We start from the raw sequence: 24,723 nt of genomic DNA, 5'->3' as shown, positions 1-24,723 counted from the left end.
CAATAAACCAAAAATTGGGAATAAAAATGAACTAAACAATAAACAAACAATGGACCGTAAGCAATATATTATAACCTAATGATAAATATATAATAACCTAATGATAAATACATATAACCGAATGATAATATATTATAACCTAATATAAATATATAATATTCTCATGATAAACAATATATTAGAACCGAATGATAAACAATAAACAGAAACCTATAAATAAACAAAAAGCAATAAAATAACCCTAAAAATAGAAAGGAGAAAGAAATACAGCAAACCCAAATATCAACTAAAACTAAAAACTAAACTAAAAAAATGTACCCATCTCTATTTCTTTTCCTCCCTCCCCCTCTGCCTTCCTCCCTCTCACCTATTCCCTCCAACCCCCCTTCCCCTACACCCAGTAACTCCTCCCTCTCCCTTCTTTACACTCTGTCATCTTCTGCCGGTGTGTTATTAGGATCGAAAGACTCCAGAATGTCTGCCGAGCGGTTACCTCCCATAGCCTCTCCACACGCAATGTGTGCGTGTGTGTGTGTGTTTGAAAGAGAGAGAGGGAGATGACTCACTCCCTTAGAAAGCTGTTGTGTATGCTGCATGTGCATAGCCTTATATTACGCATTCAACCAACGTGTGTGTGTGTGTGTCAGTCAAATAGAAAACACCAGCATTATAATTTCAAATCCAATTACATTTTTATTATCTGACTATAAAAGGAGGAATCTCTGACGACAACCATCCGATCTACTTCACACTTGGTGGGTGTATCGCTGGGGACCCAAGGACGTGCTGTGTGGAACTTTGTGCAATTTGGACATGCGACACGTGCAATATTAATAATCAACACACGCCCACTCAGCTCTGTGTAGGGCTTCAGGGCTCTGCGGTGCTCTGCGACTGGTCAAAGAGTGGCGGCCAGCAGGGTTGGTGGATCAAGCAGGCTTCACATTCTTGCTGAAGATGAAATGTCTTAGAAAGTCTTGAATTTTTGAATGGGTATGCACTAGTTCACTCAAATGTTACATTTATTTTCTTGACAAAAAAAAAAAAAAAAAGTATAAAATAAATAAATAAAAAGACTCTTGAGGCACCTAGGAGTGTATTATGGGGTTAAGGTTAGAGAGATGTTTGAGAAAAAATAAAATGAAAAATCACTGCCTGGACCAAAATTATATTCATCATATCATGTACAGTCAATGCCTTTTTTACCTGTAGCATAACTTATAATAGACCTGAGATCAAAACATATACATATATATATACACACATATACACACACACACACACACATATATATATATATATATATATATACATATATATACATACATATATATACATATATATATATACACACATTTACACACATATATGCGTAAACATTTGTTGATATTTCCATCGATGGTAATAAGGCAAAACTGTGTACAGATGGATTCACTTTACATGACTTGAATAGATGTTTTCCATTAAAAAAAAAGGGGGTCAATGCAGAGGTCATTCTTAAAAGAGAAAAAAGGATATAACACACCACTCAAACTAAGACCGCTTTCTCCCACAATAAGCGATGAAAAGTTTGACTCTTATGGAAGATTCGGCTCTTCACGAGTGACTCCATAAAAAGGATTCATTTCATTTCCCCACTCTTCAATGGTGTGGTTCGGAAGAGTCGCTCTGAATTGTAAATGGAATTCTCAGGCCGATGCTACACACGTGACTCCTGACGCCCAACCGCCTGGACTCTCGGATCCTGTTCGAGAGTCGCTTCGGGTGCCATTGTCTCGGCTTGGGGCACAGGTGTCACTCGTGACCCAGGGCCCTTGGGTCTTTTTGTTTGAGATTCGAGTCTCAATTCTGCCTGTGGCCGGGAACAAATGAACAACCCTTATTGCCAGAGTGACTCATGATTCACCATTCACAAACTAATCGTTTGCGAGTCCTGCACCACTATCTCAAAACAGGACAGCTGAATAAAGAGTCGCTCGGCACAGCGTGATCCTTTTTGGGTTGAGTGTCACAGGAGCAGTGAGGCTGTACTCGTGTTTCTCCAATAAATGTAGCTTTACCGTCGATAGAGGAGAGCAGAGCTGGAAGAGAGATGAATAAAGAGGGAGGGGAAAAAAAAGGCAGAAGCTTTCAAATAAGCACAGTTTCCGTTTGTGTTGAGTACTTAATCCCCTTGGCATGGAGGCCCGCGGGTCCATTAAACCGGTGGTCTCGTTGTCGCCGTGACCAGAAGTGGGATTCTGTAATTGTTGCTACAGATGCTACAGCGTGGCTCGCGTCAACCACGATGCTCCGCTCTGCTTAGTTTCAAGCTTCACGTCCTGAGTCCCAAAGATTGCGTTGGTTCTATGAAGATGGGCAGTCGAGATATGGTTCTTTTTTAGCTTTTAAAAAGGCCAGGTTCAGCATATTCCACTTCCCGCTCAAGATTTCTCCTTTGATTCTCGCGTGTTGATTAAAAAGCTGACTCGCTCTCTCGACTTGTTCCTCTAAAGGATGTGGGACTCAGGCGCAAAGACTTTAGCGCGTGTGCTGAAATAGTTAAGTACTGTTTTAACAAGGTTTAACAAAGTTATTAGTCGAAAATGTATCGAGGCGACTGTGGAATTTGATGTATTGCGGGTGTCATAGAAGAGTGTTCCCCCAACCTCTTTTCTGCCACAGCAACACTTTTTACAAGGAAATAATCCCAGGGCACACTGCTTTCCTGTTCACCAGTAAAAATGTCAAACACATAGAACTGTGCTTATTATTGTGGCCTACCAGTAGTGATGCAAGACTCGCGAACGATTCGTACGCAGGGGTCGGGAGCCGCTCTGGCAAAAGAGTGAATCTTCGACTCACTGGAAGTCCTCCCTCGCTCACCATGCATTCAACCGACTGAATTGAATGAATAAATAGCCGAACAACAACGAACGACTCATTTGACTGAGTGTCAAGAAGCGAATCTCAAAAATAGAAAAGAAATAAGAGTCACTCATCATCACGAGGCGTATTCGTCACTTTTAATGTGAAACTTGTTCTGATACCAGCTCTGAACGCCAGCTCAGAGCTCAGAGCGAGAACACCAGCTCTGCGTTCAGAGCTGGAACAAATTGATAAATGTGATGAATTATTGCAGCCCTGTAATTTTGATCTTGCAACACAAAGCCTAATCTCCATTATTTATCTTTGTTAAGTGGGATATGCCGTGAACATTTTTCGCGGCACACCTCGCAAGCTCTCAGGGCCACGACGCTGGTTGTAAAACACTGGCATAGAGGAACGTTAAATAGTCGTTTAAAAAAAACAAAGAAATACGTGGCCCCCGGCAGGTGCTGTCCTCTACGGATCAGGAGAAATAAATAGGCTTCTCAGAGTTCTCTGCTGGCTTGTTTTTGACAGTCAGTACACGGCTCCCATGTTCTGAGCGGGAGTCGGCGTGGAAGCGGGTGCGTGGAGAGCCTGGCCTGACTGCGTGAGGCCTAAATGTAAGCCCTGCTGCTGGTACCAGTTCTGGTGGGTGTACGGCCCCATGTAAGCCGACGACGAACTGACGGGCGGCTGGTAAGCACTCTGCCCTCCGCCGGTGAGCTCGGGAACTCCGGGGTCTTTGTTGCTGCCGTTGTCGACCCCAGCGACTCCGGTGTCGCCGTTGCTTTTATTCTCCCAGACGGCCGGTGATGACGGCGGCGAATTACAAGCCATGGAATCACTGGCGTCCGGGCTGTGGTCGATGGGGACGTCTCCGAGCGGAAACTCTCCGTTTTTGTAGAGTTTCTTGAACTTGGAGCGGCGGTTCTGGAACCAGATTTTCACCTGGAAGGGAAGATATTTAATTATTTTCACCTCAACCGGGACCTTTAGCCACGACTTGGGTTTACAATATTACGCGACATGAGCTTCAAAGCAGCTGGCAACTGAAATGAAATGTTCAATTAACTGTTAGTGTGAGTAGGTGACATTTAGATACACATATGAACACTTTTACACAGATGAAGATATTTTAATCATACATCAGGCTGAAGGCATTTCCATCCTCGTCCAGTGAAAATACTGGTGCCCTGCCACATTATTCTATTTGCCAAAAACACAGAAAATGAGCTTGTAAACGGATTGCTGATTCCAGAACTGACTAGTTTGATGTTTGAGAGGGAGATTTGACAGGATTTTAACAGTAGTTTATGTGTTGGTTTAATGTTTTTACCCTAGAGATTTTGGTACGATTTTGGTAAATGTGCCTGAATTAACCTTTTAGTATAAGTAAATCCATCGGTCACTTATAGACCTTTGTCGCTTTTTTATGTTGTGTTGATTAAAAAAGAAGAAAACACAAAGAACACCAAATAAAAAATAAATAGGCTTAATTTAAAAAGGCTTCTAATTTTACTTAATTTCTTTCTAGCAATGTGTGAAATATATATTTTTTATAATAAGCTGAAAAAATGCTTCTAAAAATGTATTGTGAATTGTGAAAACTCTTTGATGAAATTGAATCCGAGATGGTGTCAAAGCCAGCAATTGGTATATCAAAATATAAATGCACTGCAATTTCTTTACAAATCAGAGTTGTTTTCTTAAACATTTCAGGTTTATTATTTATATATTATCAGTGCTTTGAATTCTGAGATAAGCGCTTTATAAATAATGCATTATTATGTCACTAAACTATATATTGTTAGAGATCCTTTCTTGGTGGCAGGGGAAACACGCACACACACACACGCGCACACACACACACACACACACACAAAATGAATAACATTGCTCATCTGGTTCCAATGGCACCTGTCAAGGGGTGGGATATATTAGGCAGTAAGTGAACAGTCAGTTCTTGAAGTTGATGTGTTGGAAGCAGGAAAAATGGACAAGCGTAAAGATCTGAGCAACTTTGACAAGGACCAAATTGTGATGGCTAGACGACTGGGTCAGAGCTTCTCCAAAATGGCAGGTTTTGTGGGTGTTCCTGGTATGCAGTGGTTAGTACCTTCCAAAAGTGTTCACAGGAAGGACAACCGGTGAACCGGGGACAGGGTCATGGGAGCCCATGGACTCATTGATGTGCGTGGGGAGTGAAGAAGAGCTACTGTAGCACAAATTGTTGAAAAAGTTAATGCTGCTATGATAGAAAGGTGTCAGAACACACAATGCATCACAGCTTGCTGTGCATGGGGCTGCGTGGCTGCAGACAGGTCAGAGTGGCCATGTTGACCCCTGTCCACTGCTGAAAGCGCCTGCAATTGGCACGTGAGCATCAGAACTGGACCATGGAGCAATGGAAGGAGGTGGCCTGGTCTGATGAATCAGGTTTTCTTCTACATCATGTGGATGGCCGGGGTTTGGGTCCGATCTGATCGAGCATCTGCGGGATGTTCTGGATCAACAAGCCCGATCCGTGGGGGCCCCACCTCACAACTAACAGGACTTAAAGGATCTGCTGCTAACGTCTTGGTGCCAGATACCACAGGACACCTTCAGAGGTCTTGTGGAGTCCATGCCTCCACGGGTCAGAGCTGTTTTGGCTGCAGGAGGTGGAGCTGCACAATATTAGTGGTTATTAGAGTTTGTTTTAATCTACATTAAAGTCCCAGATCACAAATTTGTCAATAAGAAAAAGCAGGGGTCAGGCCGAGCATCAGGTGAGTTCGATAAAGTTTGTTTCATTACTCATCGGCAAGTCTCCATTCAGAAAGCCACATTCAGAGTTCAATCCTGTTGGCGCAGAGTTTGCCCCCCCCCCCCCCCCCCCACACAATACACACAATAATGTGATTTCCACCTTTTTACAGAGAAAAGAAAATACTGTATTTAAGTGGTAAGTTATAGACGGTGTATTTTAAGTTTTAAGGTGAGAAATGGCTAGAAATAGGTACATGGTAAAAAAGGAAAAAAATGCTTATGTTTAGGGAGGAGCTTAGATACTGAAGTTTAGGCAAGAAATAGTTATGTTTAAGTAAAAGGCTGGAAATTGTTCCATTTATGTTTAAGGAAAGAATCTGTTTGTTTGGGTAGATTGTTAAATATAGGTATGGGGTTGGTGTGGTTACGGGTAAAGGGATATGGGATATGGGAGGTGAATTCAGTGTTTCCCCCAACCTTTTTTCCGCCACGGCACATTTCTTACGAAATAATCCCACAGAATACTGCTATGCTGTTAACAACTATGAAAAAGCCCAGAAACTTACTATGGCGTCCTAATAGTAAGTCAGGCAAGAGAAAAAAAAAGTGATTCGAATTAACTCTTGTTCAAGACAAAGGCAAAAAAAGTTCTAGGCATTTGGCGTAAATCATATTGAACGTGACTGATTTACACATTCCACCAAAAATACATTATTTTGACAGAATGAATTGATTCTTGGGAGAATTCCATTCACAACCCAGAACCAACCAACTTTTCTGCCTCGTTATACAAACCGAATCAAACAAACAAAAGATGGACCCTTCACTGAGTGACTCGTCAATTGCTGAATGTGAACGAAAAGAGTGGAACCTCCCACCTCTACGAATAGTCGTAAGTTTCAGTGTGAAACTTGAATTCTGATAAACACAAGAGCTGCTACTCAAGCTGGAACCGCTGAATTTGATGAATTGGGAGCGATCTTGATCTTGATCTTGCGACACACTGGTTAATTTTTTGGAGTGGAACTTGAATAATTCTCGCGTCACACCTGGCACAGTGGATGAAAAACACTGGGCTAATTGATCAGTGATTGGTTCATAGTAATGTTGTTCCAGGAACACCATGAGGAATGTTGATCCAGGAAAACATTCATCTCACCTAAATCACACTGTGCTGTGGCTTTTCATCCTGTTCCTATATTATTATTATTATTGTTATTTATTTATTCTTACCTGTGTTTGTGTGAGGCCCAGCTGCGCTGCTAGTTCAGCCCGTTCCGGAAGCGCCAGGTACTGCGCTGTCTGAAAACGCCTCTGCAGGGCGGCGAGCTGGTAGCTGGAATAAATGGTGCGGGGCTTCCTGATTTTCTTTGGCTTCCCGTTGACCATCCGAACCTCCACTTCCGGTTCTTCTTTCACTGAACAATTCGAGAGATTTCATTTTTCGTTAAGTAAGAGAGGGGCTATTCTGTAGGTTGGACCAACGCATTGCATTTCCAGGACTTAAAGGGACAGGTTTGCCATTTTTCAACCCAGGCCTTATTGAAATGTTCGTACACTGTAAATGTTTCTGTCGGATTATAAGGGTTCAGCACAACCTCACTGAACAACTCACTATTAAGAATCTTGCCACTCCGCTGCAGCTTCTCACTGTACTTCAACGCAGTGATAACGCAACTGGACCAATTTTTAAGCCTTCAAAACATTCAATCTCCTTTTTTGCGGGAAGCTGAGAATATTGTCAGACAGGGTTTTTCTATGTTGCATTGTTTATCGAATCCGCGAAGCTGTATCTAGAATACGACACTCCAGTATGCTCAAATAATATGTAAAAAAGTAGTACATCTGGACGTAGCACATCTGGACGTACTACATCGGGTGTACTGGCGAAGCATATCCCACAATGCATTGTGCGGTCAAGGTTTCTATCGATCTGCAACGTCCTGAAAGGCTATATGGCAATGGAGAATGTCTGAGAAGCTATCGTTCTTTTTAACTGACGTACTTAAAAAATGCACCGGATGATAGTACACAGCATTCCAGAATCTGAGAGAGACATGAAACAGGAAGTTGCCCCCCCACCCCACCCACAGTGATGGGTTTCACAAATGCTTTGGATTTACTGCGGCATTTGCAAAAAGTAGTTCTGTATAAAATGTGATATTACTGTTGTACCTGGGGAGACCGATAGCAAATCTATGCCTTAAAAAGAAAAGTGTATCATTGTTGTATGTTTCCTTGTACACACTCCAATGTGAAACTTTGAGGTCTATAGGCGGAGGCAGCAGGAACAGAAATAGATGTGGTTCCCGCAAAGTCCGGAGTTTCAAAGAAATTCCGACTGGGCTCTAAAACTTATAATTTCGGTCTGTGTGCGTCTCCCACAAACGTTAGGAGAGATTTATAGGTCCTTTTCATGTAACCCGTAGACTTGGTTTATATATCTTTCGTTTTGTCATCGGTAAGTTATCATAATATTTTCCTTCTTTTTTTTGCGTTGTAGTGTTTGGAGTTCCAGTGAGTCAAAGATCAGGCTGCTTGACATGTTGTGACACCCGCTGTGCGTGTCCCGGTCCATGGCCTCGGGGCCACTTTCATGACTACTGGGAGTCAACTCACAACTGGAATGTCAAAACCTGTTACCAGCTCTTCAGGTTTTTTTTCTTTTCCTTTTTATAGAGACACCCCTCTAAAGCAAGAAAGACCCATGCTAAACCTGTATGAAAATGCCAGACAAACGCCATGGCCAAAAGAGGGGGATTGACATCTGAAGGGTCTAAAAGTATTTCGGTTTTCCTGGGCTGTCTGGTTCAGTCGTGGGATTGTTACAAGGTGAGGAGAATGGGGAATAAGAGAAAACCTCAAATAAATTGGGGGGAAAAAAAGATGTTAAGATGTTGTATCACGGCCGAGTTATGTTTAGTCTTAATGGAAAAAAGCTGGGGGAGTGAGTACACCTTGAGACTTGTGGGATATGGACGAGCTGTCTCTCTGCGAGCCGGACTACACTCTCAGCTTAAAAGTAAAGTCTTCTTTCTTTTCACCGTTTATAAAGTGTTTTTCCCCCTGAATCTTACACGGTCGTGCCTTTCCTCGCATTTACTTTCAGGAGGAAACCACAGCGGACTCCAGCAGCTTTTGGTGAAATCTTTTCTGATCAATAGGAAAAGCCCTAATGTCTAATGTGACCCCCCCCCCACCAACACACAACGTGCAAGGCTTTTCCCCCACGACGTCAACGGGGTTATTGATTTTTAATTTCAGACATTTAAGAAGCAATAGAGGATGAACATATACAAAGAAAATAAATAAAATAAGAAAAACATAAGAAATTAAATGTAAAAAAAAAATGAAAGAACTTGCAGCAAATTCTTCACAAAATCTTAAAATAAAATACAAATAAAAAAATAACCAAACATGTCCGAAAGGGACAAGAAGTAAACATTTATTTTCTCCTATTTAAGGATGCAGTGAAAGGATAAAGGGGAAATTCCCAATGTATCGAAGACATACACAAGCAAAATATAATTTAAAAAAAAAAATAAGTAAGGCAAGCACGTTTAAAACTGACCCATGTCCTGGAAGCCCAGCGGAGACGGCGCGTCCCGGGCGAAGTGACCCTTCTGGCGGTAGGGTGCGTGGGGGTAGTAGGGGTACTCAGTTTTGGGGACGGGATACCCGCCGGCTGGACCCACGCTGTAGTGGTGATAGGTGTAGGGGCTCACGGCGGCTTGACCCGAGAAAGAGTGCTGCGCCGCGGGGTAGAAGTCCTGCTGTTGGCCGTGGTAGAAGCCCGCGTCCGTGGAGGACGATTCGGGGAGAGTCGGAGAGTCCTTGGCGACGGCCGGGAGCGCGTTCCCCGCCAGGTCCGAGGAGCCGACGCCTGTCTTCTTCACCTCGAAGACTGACGGGTGTCCGTTCATGTTGCAAATCTCCCTCTTTTATCTTTCGCAGAGTTAACAATTCATTCGGGTTGGAACACACAAATGCAAAACAATATTAAAAGTCTATGTGAGCTGGAGTAGCCGAGTCCCTTGACGAAGCAGCTCGATGCTCCTCCTGCGGTAGTGGCACCCAACCCAACCCAGCGGGGAGCCTGGGACTCCCAAATTACAGGGCGCGGAGCGAAGGGGTGGACGCCGCTCTCTCATTGGCTCTTATTGGCGCCCTGCCCCCCCCCCCCACCCCTCCCCACCCCAGGCCCAGACAGCCCTGACTGTCGCCTGTCTGGCTGCCCTCTTCCCCCGCAAAAACCTCCACCCAACCTGTCCTCCTCCTCCTCCTCCGCCTGCAGCTAAGCCAGACTGTTTTAAAACTCTGCAGAGGCGGTTCTAAATCGGTACGCGGAAAATCACATACATAGGAAGTTTGAAAGTTGCATGTATGTGATCTACTTTGTATTGTATATAAAAAATGTATTGCTTTCCAAAACCCAGTTCAGATTGTTGGAGGCCCCACGGACGGTAAAGATGGTGGGCGTCCAGTGTACTGGATGGTACACTGTTGGCGAGTTATGGTATATTCCTTTGTTGGGAACAAATCTGGGAGTCTGGGAAAAATCTGACCTCCTACTTGGGAAAAGTGCAATGGAAACGGCCATTTCACTGGGAATTTTGGGGCAGACGGCTCGGGGCCCTGAGTTACCAAATCTGATGTCACAGCAACATGGCAGCACACCGTAACAGTGAACGTATTATGCTGTGCGTGTTTTTATTTGGAAACGAGTCCAACTTGGATCTAAATCACTCAGCTCGGAATTACTGATTCTCGTCTCCGTATAAGACAACAGAGTTCTGACACTACGGCTACTAAAAACAAAGGTAACATACAGTAAGTGGCGTTCAAACACGACAGATGGTAGGAGTTGAGGAGTTCTAGAGACCCAGACGTGCGCCGTTTTGTATTTTACATAGTAATCAAACCAACACAGAAGTCGCATCACACCACCCAACGGCCCACAAGAGTTCCCTTTATCAGCTTAAATGTAAACTGGCATTAAAATAAAAAAGAAAAAGCAAAAAATAAAGCAATGTGTAATTGTGTTGTGATGAGGTTTGTTTACACTGGCCTCAAGCCCTCCCCATTCAAATGCAGATAGAGGCCCAAATGCAGTTGCAGTTCTGTGTTGTTAGCAGTTTGCCGGAGCCATTCAAAACAGGTTTTCAATCTTTACATGTGCTAACAGCCCAGCCCCAAGGCTTTGGCCTTTCACAATTTTGACCAGTCAAACGGTCACAAAATCAAGGACACGACAATGGAAATATTTGACAGGCAATTAGTAGATATGGTAAGAAGTAGCTCAAAACACATAACGCCGTAGATTATTTTTTGAGGATGTCCCTCTCAAATTAAAGTTCTAATGAACCCCTTGATACATATGCAAATGAGCCACGAATGGATGTTATGCTAAAGCATAACATGCTGTTTTAAGTGTCCATCCATTGGACAAAAAAGGTACTCAATGGCAGAAGATGTTAAGTCATCGCAAAGGAAACCACAGTTTTTGCATCAAGACGATAGGATGGGAAACAAGTATTTTCCTTCAGTACAATCAAAGTGTAATTACAAACTAAATTTAAGGTGAGACGTGATCAAGGTCTGATAATGAAAATTGAAAGGAGGTATTGCCACCTTCTGGAGCGTATAATGGAGCCGATCACCAAATTATTGGTTTAAGAAGTTCCCGGTTTAGTTGAGATATGCTGTACTAGGCACCATCCAAAACATTTACACAAATAGCTGGGAGGGGGTTAGTCTAGCCCTCTATTATCTCCTCAAGGTGTGTCAACCAGACCCCCCTTCACCCACCGGTCCATTCTCTCACACTTAACAGGCCACAGATAACAGGACCAGCTTTCAGCCTTTTAAACACATTTTATATCACGTAAACAGATGCTTTCACGAGCCGGCTTAAAGCTTTTGTGAGGAAGGTTTCATATTAAAGAATAATTCTGCATAACAAATTAGCCAGAAAGGAATACCACATAGGAGTTTCCCACCATCATACTGGCTTACACTCTAAATCTTCACCATAGAGCTATTCGCCAAGGCGCAGTCTGTTGGTAAAACCACTGACTCCCTTTTGCGTTTCACGAGCCGCTTTATCGTCAAGTTGCAGACGAGACCAACATGGGACTTGACCATTTAGGTGTTTATTCAAGAAGGCCGGATGAAACAAAAGCATTCTGGTGAGTTGCATTGGTGAGGAACTGCAGTCAATTCAGTTGAGTAAAGCGTGGTAAAATTAAATAAAAACACCACTGCAGTAGTGTGTCAAAATCACAAAACTTCCAACTTTCATTTTTTTATTAGCATTTGTATTTATGTATAATATGATCATCCCACCATTGCTTGCAAAAGTAATCCCCCCCCCCCCCCCAACACATAGCTTGGTTCTTCTCCAGCAAACCCTGTGTATTCGTTAAACATAGCGTATTCATAATGTGTCTGTTCGAATTGCGCCCCCTCCTGTACCAAGAGCATCAAAAGCACTTTGTGTGACTGGCCACGCTCTTTCAGTAGGGGAGGGGCAGGGGTGTTTTCCTTTTTTTTTTTTTTTTACTTTAATTAAAAAAAGAAAATAGAAAGAAAATGAATGGGGGAGGAGGGTTTGGGAAGTACATCAGGCCTCAGATGGACAGGCAGTTGGCAACATTATTTACAAACAGGAAGTGGAGGTGTGTGGCATTGTGCACAGGCGTTTTCGAAATGAACACCCTGGCATAGTGAGAAGTGTCCTTTCCGTCTCATGGTTTCAATCCTGTATCCCAGAATGCTTTGCGGTTTCATTTCTTTTGGTCAAACAAGCAAAGTAGTTTGACTCTACAAAGTGAGTGTGTGTGTGTGTGTGTGTGTGTGTGTGTGTGTGTGTGTGTGTGTGTATGTGTGTATGTGAGGGGGGGCCCCGGGGTAAGGAACCGGCTTTTCCCCACCAAACTGTTCTTCAGGTGAGCCGGTTATCTCCGGACGGGCAGAATGATGGGAGGTGGGAAAAAACAAATGCGCAAGGTTTCAGAGGCGCTCAACGAACAGAACGCAACCGAAGAGAACCGTTAAAGAGTCCCAGAGAGCGCAGATCACCTCCGAGGACAGCCCTACGTCCAGTTCTGTGCGTGCGTGAGTGTGTTTAAACCATAGACATTTGTAGTATCAGATCTTTCTTAAATGTTGACTTTTCTTACAAGATTCCCTGATGGCAAGCGCAGAGAGAAACAAGATAAGACACACAAAAAAAGCAGTAGACGAGGAGGAAGAAGAAGAAGGTTGGGAGGAGGAGGAGGCCGCCCGGTTTAAATAGAAACCAGTGGTGAGGGGGGATGAGAGGGGCCCCCCTTTTGTTTCTTCAATTCTCCCACCTCCTCCCCTCTTCCTGCTCCGGATTCAGAAGGGCGAGCCATGGACAAGGTCGCCGACAGGGCACCTGGGTACGAGGGACTTGAGATCTGCACTCTCTGAGGGGAAGGATACGAGGCGGAGAGAAAGAGGAGATGCGTTGGTAGCAAGCTCTGGTACGAACAACACAATTAACAAACAACATTTATAACATCACATGCAGCTGCCAATGGTTTGCTCAGGATGTGTCAAAAGCATGTTACTGGGCAAGAGGGATGCTCTCACTATGATTTCAGTCTTTGAAAAGCAGCGAATAACAGAGTTATGGAGAGCTGCAACAACCTGTATATATACAGTTAAAGGGACAGCGATTTCCTCTCCTGTGAGAAGGGATTAGGGTTCTACTTGACTGAATTTTGTCAGTCTAATCTGATTCGCTTGTTCATTGAGAATATTCGACAATTCGGCGGGCAGGGCCGACTCTTCCTATAGACGAGATAGGTAGCCGCCTAAGGTGCCATCCCAGAGAGCGGAGCGCAGAGAGAGAGCGATTAGGGCACATTTTGCGCACCTCTCCCCCCCTCCAACAGCACCGACAATGCGCGCTAGCGATGCCCACGACAGCAATGGGATGGGATCGGCACGCCAAAACAGTGTGTTTTTATTATAGATGTACCTTATTTGATTACGTCTGCTTGTGGAACGAAACAAGTGTGTATGGAATGGTATGAAACAAAACTGTGCGTAATGGGGACACTTTCCCTGCGACTCTCTTCCTGATCCCACCCTCCATGCATTATGTGCATAAAATAATCTTAAAAAGTCGTGCCCCGTCCCCACACTGTTTTTAGTTGTTTTATTTGGGGGAACTGTGCACGACATGGCATGGATGAACAGAAATGGGCCCCAGGGCTAAATTATTCGCGGTGTGTATGTTACCGGTAGTGTTAATTTTCTATTTACTTGGGCTATACAACCCGTTTCTAACTTGCAAAAAGATTCAGTTATTCGTAAAAGAAGCATTTTTGCCATTATCAGGAGAGAAATCTCTCCTCTCTCCCACTCCATCACTGGAGATATGCACGAGGCGGGTGGGGCTGCCTCCCTCTGCCTGGCTTGCAGATTGCGCCCTGATCACCCTGTCTCCATACTTAATGCACAGAAAATAAAGCGGTGTTAATTCTGCAACTTAATTTGTTTTAGTTTTTGCTCTTAAAAAAAAAAAAAAAAAAGAAATAAGGAGTTGTGCATCGTTCCTCCATGCCCCGTCCCCACAGTTTTTAGTTGTTTTATTGGGAGAAGCGGGGCACCGCTCTCCACAATCAGGGCTTACAGAAAGCTGTGTCTGTGTCTGAACGATTCCCACATATAAAAATATATGATTACCCTTATTTATAATTCCTCATTGAAATGTTATCCATCTGCATTTTCGTAAGCTATCTGACTGACAAAAACAAAACAAAACAAAACAGATTGCTCGACTTGAATAATCTCAGTCGACTGATGGTTCTTCGACCGATTATTAGACTCGTTGACTTTCAGGGAGCAGCCGACAATATAGTTTGGAATTTTATTTTATATATTGTGTTTCTTGCTCTGTCTTATTTCTAATGGACAGATAGACAGACAATACATGACCAATATGCATCTGAGACCTTTCTTTATTTGCCGCTCTCCCTACATTGATGATGTGGTGGTGTGTGTGGGTGGGTACTGACCTATGTGAGCTTCTTGGCCTTGTTGTACAGAGAGTCCACAACTTTGCTCATGTTCTGAATGGTTTCCAGGGCGGCTCCATACGTCTTGTCCACCAGCGGCTCGTCAAAGATGATCAGTACCCCTTCGCCTTGGTCTAGTATTCCTGATGGGAGAGACGAGGTCATGCTGTGACGTCAACCACATAATCATATCCACATTGTTCCTAACGTTCTTCCTTTTTGGGAGGGTGGGGACGGGGGCAAAGCTCAAGCAACTGTAGGCTGCAGAAAAATTCCATCAAGGGGCAACAGGGAGCCAGATTTTCTCGACACATTTGACAAGAGAAATGATTTTGTGCTTTACAGAAGGCTAGTCAACAGACGATGCGCTAAGTTCAGATAAGCATGGCACCGAATTCTACTCTGTGCCTACCGTGAAACTTCTCGTCCAAAATCATCTGGGACAGCTTCCTCTCCACGTCTCCCTGAGGGTCAAAGAAAGAGTCAGATCTCACATTCTTCATCCGAAACTTCAGCCGATATCAGTTTAATACGGTCAAACAAACAATCACTAAGTCCTACCTCGCTGAGTTTGATTAGTGAGGAAATGTGTGCCATCTGGAGAGAGAGAGAGAAAGACTGAGTAGAGAAGTTCTCTGTTCAGTCCATATTAAATCCTCCTATTTGAGAAGATACGTTGGCGGTAGCGTAACAAAGTGCAGGCAGCTCACCTGGACCCTGGAGAAAGGCTCAATGACCCTGATGAGGTTCTGCTCCAGCAGGTTGTCGTAGAGCTTGGTCAGATGGGTGCTGATGATGGGGTCTTCCCTCAGCTCTGCCTTGTACTCTGTTAGCGCCTAGAGGGGGAGGGGTTCACGTTAAGGTTAAACAGGAGTAGGCAGCTCGTCTGTTTAAAACGCAATTCCCATACAAATCGTCTTTATGACGCAAGCACAAGTTTGATCAATGTGACACTCAACATTTGTTTTTGAAAGCCACTCGCTATGTAATGTTTTGACGTTCTCCGTCTTTCAGATGTTACAGCGACTGCTACAGCTGTAACTTTCTTCTTGATATTTGTACAACGCAAGGCACTTCCTGTGCCGCGGTATCATTTCAACCCTAATGATATGAATTAATTATTTGTTTGCTTACAAATGGTTCAATGTGTGCAGAGCCATAAACACCACACTACACAGTTTTTTCAAAACTCAAGTTCAACTGAAGTTTAAAACTGGGGGAGCTTAAAACAGCTATGTAGCGTCAGGTAGTGAGCCTCTGCTGCCGCTCACCTTTTCAAAGTCTGCTAGTGATCTGTTTTTGCTGGCCTGTGCCACGCATTTCAGAGAGTCTGTCTGTGGAGGAACAGAGGAGGGACATTGTCAAGATGTGCGTGGACAGTATGATAATATATATATATAAATCTCAGGCAGCACGTAGAGGTCACGGAAGGGAACGAGTGGTACCTGTCTGCCGGCGTACCGCAGTGCTAGCTTGCCGCTGGTCAGGGCCTGGACATCCTCTGGCCTGTGGAGGGTGAAGGGACCATCAGCTCTGCATCACAGTTTACCATTGCCTGTTTCCAAATTTGGGCATATCTTTCCTACATGAAGGCATTTGGCACCCGATACACTGATTGTGGAGCAACTTTGGGTCTCTGGTCTATTAGGCGAAAATGTGTTTACCTACAATTAAAAATATCCTCTCAATCATCTCCCAACATGAAGACCGTGAAGCAGTTCAACACTAAGTCACTGAGTGTGTGTGTGCGTCTTACGCCTTGAGCATGATCTTGCAGAGCAGCATATATTTGAGGGCGGTGATAGCTCTGGGGCTGTCGATGGAGTCATAGCCCTCGAAGGCCTCGTAGAAGTAGGAGTACGCCGTCTTCCAGTCCTTCTCCTCTGCTGCGTGGATAATCCCTGTAAATAAACACATACACACTTGGTGGCAGGATGATGCAGAGACAACAAAAGCAATCCATAAATCCAAAAAGACAGTATGGTTCTCATGTACGTAAGAGAGCAGAAGGTGTGTTTCATAACCACGCTTGAGTCAGATGACAAACGGAAGCTGCGGGGGACAGTAAGTCTCACTTCAACTGTGTGATGGCTCACAGACCCCACGCTGCAGACACCCAAGTTCACTGTATATTATCGGACACTTTGGATTCCTCGAGGACACACCGCATTCTGCACGCTGGGATCGTACTGGCCACAACATCCATTGTCAAGGCAGAGACATTTATGCAATACCGCCGCATTCTGTGATAACTTTCCAAAATGCAATAAATTTAACCTTTAGTATGTAACAAGACCTGCATTTTGTAACAACCTATTACATATTGCAGTGTCTATTACAAAGTGACATTTTATCAAGTACTTAAGTGTGACAACTGATATAAATTAAGACTAATTTTGGTATGTTATTATATAATGCATTAAATTATTATATGTTCATCATAAAATGTTCTATCACCGCAATATGCTAAAACAACCGCATTATGTAATATGTTGTAAAATGCCACAAAGAAAATATGTGTTGTGCTTAAGATGTGCATTCAAAAGGTAGCCAGTTATAACAATGTAGGTGTTATTATGTAATAAAAGTCAAACGTATTACATTTTGACAAGGTCTTACAAAATTCAGTTTTATCAATCTAGTTTCAACAACAAGGCAAAAACTGATGACTTCCGCATCGTTTTATATTATTTAGGCATACATCCTGAGGTTTCAACTTTAATACCTGACTGCATGTCCAGTGCAGCCTGCAGCTTGGGGGGGCAATAGATAGCATTGGCTGTGGTCCGGGCGGAGGTGAGGGCGGCCCGTGCCTTGGGCAGGTTGCTCAGGGCGTGGTAGGTCTTGCTCTCCAGCAGCTGCACCTCCACCAGCAGCGCTTTGTCGTCCATTTTCTTCAGCTCCTGCAGCAGCTGGGTGCCTGGAGGAAGAGGGCGGTAGGAAGTTAAGAGGGAATCACATCATCCTTGGTCCAAAAACTCAGATGTTTCGGGGTCGCGGGGACTGACCAAGCTGCAGAGCTTCCTGGTAGCGCTTCGTGTCAAAATACAGTGAGATGAGGCGACCCTGGGGGAGACGGGAGAGCGAGAGTTATAATAGGAAACCAACTTCAAATCTGTAACAGGACAGCGTTTGGGGTTAAATGCCTTGCTCGAAGGCACCTATTATTATTTCACCAGAAGCACCGCTCCTTTTTAGGGATGCACCGATCGTGAATTTCTGGGACGATACTGGATACTGATGTTTAAAAATAACAATTTGGCTGATAGCCGATGCCAATATTTCTTTTGTTTGTTCATTTCGTTTTTGTTGTTATTTATTCCCCCTTTTATGTCAGGGAAACAGAGAAATCTTGAATATAAAAAAACAGAACTGTAAAGTCTAGCCCTTCATCACACTATCTTTGAATGAGCACAAATTCAATCATACAAATTATTTAGGCACACATCCTGAGGTTTCGGATGTAAGAGGGGGGCTAACATCTGAAACGCTGGGTGGGGCTTCTGATCGGTTGCGGTGGGGCGGGCCTCGCCTTTGCGGAGCCTGGGTGGGGCTGGTGATCCCGCCGGATCACCTTCGAAGCGGGCAGTTTGAGTAGGGTGTCGGTCTGTCGGCACGGGGCCTGGATCTGCGCCTGCGGTCCGTGCCTGGCGTCCGCGGACCAGGTTCTGTGCCTGCAGCTGCATCTTGTGCCTGCACTTGGGGGTGGGTTGTATGTGTGCGCCTCAGGGGTGGGGGGTCTCCTCATGCTCCCCAGAACTAGATAATGCTCCTCTGGGCCAGGCGTGGAGGTTGCTCCGCGGGCCTCCGGCTTTCCTGGGGGCCCGGGGTTCTTCTGTGGTTGCAGGGCGGGGTGCTCAGAGCTTTCCTGCAGCCATGGGGTGTCTAGGCAGCTGCGGAGCTTGGGGGGGGCTTTGGGGCCCTTTCCGCCGCTTGGAGGCGCCATGACATAATACGGGCCTTATACACCAGAACCAATTGGGATAGTTCCTGGACACTCACTGGTGGACACCCTACATACACACACAAGCACACACACACATACAGGCGGTCCCATCACACACACAAGCACACACCACCACACCTGCTTCAAATGCACCCCAGCACCCTCCTGGTTGCATTACTCTCCTTTCCTTCCTCATTTACTGCCATAACTATGACAGGAAGAGGCCACGTGCCAAACTGTTGTTCCAGTTTTCCTGGACCTGATTAACTCTGTTTTTAAATACATGTTGTCGTCCAATGTTTATCTTTCTGTGTAAATGTTGTTTAGTTCTTTGTTTAATTGTCTCACCCGTGGTGAATCTCCCCCTCTTGGAGTAGTGATCAGTTGTTTATAGACCCAAACATGCTAAAATAGTTCTCTAAAGAGGGGGATTGGCGGGGAAAAGAGAAAAAAAAAAAAAAAAAAAAAAAAAAAAAAAGATACAAATGTATGAAACAAACATTAACACAAACCTTTCACATGACAATTTCTGTGAAAAATAACTGTTTCAAAAGCCTTTCAGCCTGCTATACAGCTACATAGTCAATGAGAATAATTTTTCAGTACTTACATCCTTACACCTACTGAAAATTTTAGGAGCACCAGCACAAAATTTAGGAGCGCCACTAAAATCGACATGCAACGCAACACATTCATATTTTTTCCATCTTAACTGTATTACTGATAAATGCTTCTGTTACAAATATACAATTTACAGAAATAACAATATTCTGTTTTATTTTAAAAGAAAAAGTCAGAATTTGGAAGTAGTGCTTTAACAGTAAAATACATTAAGTTCAATGGTGCTTTTTTTTTTTTTTTTTCTAAACCTGTAAACATGGGGTATGTGGTCAGTAGATTACTGGCACAAAAACAACCATGGTGAGAAACTCACAGACCTGCCAACCTAGGGAAAATATTTTGAGTACCACAAGAGTAACAGGGAGTCTCCGTGGCGTTTGAGTTACTGCAGCTTAATGACTCCATCAGTTATTCACACCGTAGCCGTCTTGTAACCAGGATAATCACATTGTATGTGAGCTACTACGGCTAACTATATACAGTATACAAATTCACATCATTAGAATATACCCCTTGAAATGAATCATCTCGTAAAGTTACCCAACATGTTTACCAACTACAGATGCACGGATTGCAATTTTCTTGGCTGATTCAGATAAAAAAATAAAACAAAAAATCTGACCTGTCGATTCTGTCATAATAAAACATTACCTATACCCATATAAATAACTTAAACATTGTCGTCCGATAATATTGAGTTCATATCTGTGATCAGAGAAATACAAAATTCTAATAATTTGGTCTCATTTGGTATATCTGCTGTATGTCAATGACAAATACATCACATGATCTGATCACACTCATGTGATTGGACAGCTGCACATACGGACTACTGCTTAAATTTTCAGTTACCACAATAGTGAGATTGCTGATTTTGACACTGTTTATTATTGTCCATTATTCACTATGGAATATTAATAGAACGTGAAACTGTCCCTGAGTTCCAATTTAATGGGACTGTGTGGTTTGAGCAGCCACACCTGACCTGGGTCTAGATAATTGGCGACCCAGGATCAGAGTGGCTGCATACCTGTTGCTTGTTCTAACAAGCAACAGGTAAAACCCCCATCCCCTCACTTACTAAGGATAGGAGCCCTAGTCAGACATCTCTATCTGCTCCTGGGGTAATTCCAACTAGCCCTCTCTCTACAATAAACTGGTGTCTACAACCCTCTGTGTCGGAGGTCCTTGAACATGCCGCTTGGGTGGCGCGTGGTAGGCGAAACTGCCACAGGGACTGTCACCAAGTTTCAGTATAATGCAACCTGTAACTAATAATAACCTGTAACTCCCACTGAGTTTTACAGCTGTAAAACACAACATATAACTGACATGAAAATGTCCAGTCTTAACTTCAAATAACAGTCTCTTTCACTTTCAAGTGCAAATAAACATTTATATTATATTTATATGGTACTTGCCATTCCAAAATTAGTTGCAATCATTGCAAAAAAAAGTTTCTACTCTCGTTCACTGGAACTCACGGTGCATTAAAACAACTGAATCCAATGGAACGACTTATTTTACAGAGTGACTCGATCAGAACCGAGTCTCAAAAAAAAGAAAAAAGTCAAACTTTTCATCACGATCAGAGCTTGTGTACTAGGGACAACCAGAGCAGACGCTCCGCTGCACTGACCGTGATAAATACACAGTCTGCACAATTTTGGAATATTGTCAGGCGATAGGAAATTTATCCAATAAAGAGCAGATATTTAATTTTTTGAGCGTCAACTACGCAACTATGTTACATTATGTTCTTATCGGGTTTGAGTATCGGAGCATTCTTACGAGGACATGAGCACAGTATCGAGCATGTAAATTTATCAGGCATAGAATTGGAAAATATATCTGATCGGCCGATCACCAGCCATGGCCAATCAAGCTGAAAACCGGCCGATCGATCGGTGCATCTCTATTATCAACTCTTTATAAGTTAACATTATGGTCACATTTGTGATTATTACTTCCCATATTACCTCAGCAATGCAGTGTCTGTGGATAATAAAGCACTGCGCTGGTCAGTTGACTGCCTGTCAGTGGATGTTGAGTGAGTGAGAAGGAGGGGATACAGAACCACAGGACGTAGCATTTGGTCCAATCTGAGAGAAGTAGTTTAAATAACCAATAAATATACGCAAATATTTTGTATTGATTGAATTATTGTTTTCCGTAATTAAATTACAAATATATATTTTTTTTATTTATTTTTATATAGTTTCAGCTGGCATTTGGTACCTGCGTATTTGGATCAAGAATTGAGTGGCGGAGAGGGAGAAATTGGGGAGCAATTTGCGCAGCTGTCTCCGTAGGTACCAACTATTTACGCGCCAGCGATGGGGTGTCCGTGATGGGCGTGCCACAACAGTGTGATTTTACTCTTTAATCTCCCTAAGGAACGAAACAAGACCCGTGCATAATGGGGACACTCTCCCATCCCAATCCCATTCTTGGCATCTGGGGGATTTACCTGAGAAAGACACTGATGCACCGTGATTCTTGTGAGTATTGTGATTTTGTTAGGTTCTGAAACAGAATATTACAATTTCTGCATGAGGTTCAATTTTTAGGCATGTAATTATAGAAACAATGACAAGGGTCATGCTTGGCTTTTGTCACCTTTGTGAACTTTGAAAAGCCACGTTTGAGTAGCTGTGACTGTCTGACGTCAACTCAAGCCACCATTTTCTGACCAGACAAGCAGAAGAAATTGCAGCAGAGCTTGCTATTGGTTTGGAAGTTGTGGTGTTTATGATAAAATTCGCATAACCGTAAATACTATAGTATTAAAATTCAGTACTTATGATTCATAAATGACATCATATTCACAACATTTGAAACCCAATCTGAGGTATGGTTCAGCGAGAGACCCCTGTGATTCCCGTCTGCTTCAAGCATTAAGAAGGGACACTTGCTTTCAGAAGACCAAATAAATCACCCCATTGGACTGCATTGAAGCTTGCTGAAATGCAACTCTGTTAATAATGCTGTTATCTGTAGAAAATTAGGTCCATGTGACATTTGACTTCATGCAAAACAATGTTTCATTGGGATATCAATGACCAGAAGAGGAAAAACAAATTGTGTGTCACCTCCAGTGCCTGTCTGAGGAAGGTCCTCTTCTCTGCTTTGGCCCACTCTATGCACTCCAGACAGAGCTCTACTTCCTGGCCCGTGGCAGCCTCCATGTCCAGGAAGAGGTCCAGCAGGGAGCGCACCAGCCGGGCCGCCTTTGCCTTGGAGATGGAATTGAGGAAGGGCCGGACATACTTTAGCAGACCCCCCAGCTCTGGTAGGTGTGGGAGAAGGGAGCAATGGAGGGGTTAGAAACACTGGGAACGCTGGGTGGGAAAACAGCATTTCACTGCATATCGCAAAACACAGATGTCAATATTAACTTTGTCAACAATGTTAAAAATTTTCCCCCAATTTGGAATATAAAAATATATTGCGCAGAACTCAGTAAAACTTTTTTTGCAAAGAGTTTGACAAATATTTTATTGTGTGTATATTTCTCATATATATGTGGGGAGAATTCCCATATAACTGAATGAATCAATAAATATGCACCTAATAACATTTACATTTATTTACATTAATTTGTATTGGCAAATATAATCAATTTCACTTGATATTGAGCCAAAACTGGGAGGAGAAACAAACACTGACTGGGACGCACAGAAAAATGCAGAGGGAGTGGGAGACAGGAGACAGGATTTAGTTCCGATCTAAGGTCTTGAGCTGTTTTTCTCCTCTCTCCTCCTCTCCCGTGATAAGTGAAATGTGACTACACACACTGTGCTGCGACTCTGCTGTGCATGCAAGGAGCAGCCACTTTCAGTTTTGTAGCGTCTCACTAAGTATTCATAACGCGCTTAGTATTTTACAAATTCGCTTTTTTTATTTGATGAACATCGGTGCTGATACACAAAAATGAACTAAATGGGTTTTATTTCCATAAGAAAAAAAATCCAAACAGTGGGTACAGTGGGCAAGTACTGTAATCGGTGTATGCCCAAACACTGGATAAAACTGGTAACCGCGGCAACCCTAATAAATTTTATTTTACATGTACATTTTATTTTCCACTTTTCAATGCATATATTGCTGAAATAAAAGTCAGAAAGACTAACTAACATGTGGTGTGTATTGTTTTTGGAAATATAACTCACAATATACAGTCTGTATAAGTGAAGATTAAACTTTCCCTATGGTCTAGTGTAAAACAAGTAAACAAAAATCGCAATAAATCGCAATAAGTCTTTTCCACTTAAACCCACACTCTATGAAAAGAAAACAGCATTTTAGGAGCAATTGTAATTAATCGGGTCGCTTCGGGTGCAGAAAATATCCGATGCTCTCTAGAGCGGGTTCTGTAATTTCTCCGGGACATTTTCCCAGTCCAAAGTTCAGGACCCGTAAAAAGCTGTGGTCAAAAGCTTGATGTGTTACGTTGCCATGGATACCTGCAGCCTGTCCCGTCTTGGCCAGCAGCCCTCCGAGCTCCAGGATGCTCTGCTCTTTGACGCGCACCGCCTCCTCATCGCTCTCCTGGATGTCTCGCTTGACTGAAACGGGAGAGGAAAACAAACAGCAACTGGGTGAAACCATCGCCAGCGTGGTCACAGAAAAGCATCCAAGCATCCCAACCACACTCACGTTACTTCTCCCTCAAAGAGTAAGAGTTTGTGTGGAGGAATGGCTGGCGGCCAACTAAGTATTTTGACATGTTCAATTTGTCAGACCAAATACAGGGCAAACCGGTTCCGCCAGCACGGCTACCATTCAAAAGAAATATGAATGACAGTATTGCAAGCTCGCGCTCAATACTGTCACACGAGTTCCGCTAAATGAATGAGCCGTTCGGCTAACGTTAGCTTAGCCAGCTAGCCGGCACGTAGCTAACCTGCTTGCTGCTGACTCACTGTGCGAGAAAGGGGCGCTGGGGCCGGCGCTAGGCTAACGAGCTAACTTAGCCAGCGGCTAACTGCTAAATCAAGGAGCTGAAATGCGGGCGAACACTGGGGCGGACACGTTTGAATGTCTGCGTTTCGGTGTCGTCGTGTTGGTGAGAGCGGTGGCCTCGCTTACCGATTGAATGCAAAATGTCAATAGAGGCGTTCCGGTCTGTTCCGAGGAGAGACTGTGCTCTCTGAAACTCAGCCACCGCCGCGGCTGCCATCTTTCCTCTGCCTGGGCTCCCCCGGCTGCGCCTTCCGGTTACGACGTCCGCTCGGTTGTTCCGCACGCGCGCGCCAATGTCGCCGTCTCCTGTCGTTTCAAAGCAAAGCGTCATTTAACCCTTTGTGTCTGGAGACTGGCTCCAACCATTATCCTGTTGAGGTTAAAACATGTCACATTATGTGACTCTCCAATATTTTTTTCATATACATTTGTGTTTGTATATTCGTCTTATGTCTGTTTTTTAGGTGTACTGGCAGCACGGCACACTTACTATCTACTACTTACCATTTATTACTTGCTATTTATTAGTAATAATAATAAACA

The 24,723-nt window shown here is 43.6% G+C and overlaps 2 protein-coding genes across 2 annotated transcripts; both read right to left on the bottom strand.

The window, feature by feature from the left end:
• Positions 1-3,148: 3,148 nt before the first annotated feature.
• On the bottom strand, positions 3,149-9,521 carry LOC307236937 (homeobox protein Dlx3b-like; the record flags this gene model as incomplete). Its single annotated transcript, XM_080009532.1, has 3 exons — positions 3,149-3,798; positions 6,832-7,016; positions 9,170-9,521. The coding sequence occupies 3 exons, from the start codon at positions 9,519-9,521 to the stop codon at positions 3,385-3,387; spliced, it is 951 nt and encodes a 316-aa protein (XP_079865658.1). The 3' UTR covers positions 3,149-3,384.
• A 2,213-nt stretch (positions 9,522-11,734) lies between these two features.
• Positions 11,735-24,408, bottom strand: LOC307236386 (26S proteasome non-ATPase regulatory subunit 11A). The gene is made up of 13 exons (XM_080008789.1): positions 24,307-24,408; positions 23,682-23,783; positions 22,308-22,504; positions 17,657-17,714; positions 17,374-17,568; positions 16,405-16,549; positions 16,094-16,154; positions 15,920-15,982; positions 15,359-15,484; positions 15,210-15,245; positions 15,061-15,112; positions 14,649-14,791; positions 11,735-13,049 (listed from the first exon to the last, which is right to left on the bottom strand). The coding sequence occupies exons 1-12, from the start codon at positions 24,395-24,397 to the stop codon at positions 14,649-14,651; spliced, it is 1,269 nt and encodes a 422-aa protein (XP_079864915.1). The 5' UTR covers positions 24,398-24,408; the 3' UTR covers positions 11,735-13,049.
• Between the last annotated feature and the right edge of the window lie 315 nt (positions 24,409-24,723).

This window comes from Zeus faber (assembly GCF_960531495.2).
Source record: "Zeus faber genome assembly, chromosome: 11".
Lineage (NCBI taxonomy): Eukaryota > Metazoa > Chordata > Actinopteri > Zeiformes > Zeidae > Zeus > Zeus faber.
The sequence above is the reverse complement of the archived record's forward strand: the minus strand, read 5'-3'. Positions and strand labels throughout refer to the sequence as shown.

Coding starts and splice junctions, on each gene's coding strand:
- LOC307236386 (XM_080008789.1), bottom strand. CDS start 24,397: ATGGCAGCCGCGGCGGTGGCTGAGTTTCAGAGAGCACAGTCTCTCCTC. Junction 17,569..17,656: donor CCAGGAAGCTCTGCAGCTTG/GTCAGTCCCCGC, acceptor CTCTTCCTCCAG/GCACCCAGCTGCTGCAGGAG. Junction 16,550..17,373: donor TGCACTGGACATGCAGTCAG/GTATTAAAGTTG, acceptor GTTTATTTACAG/GGATTATCCACGCAGCAGAG.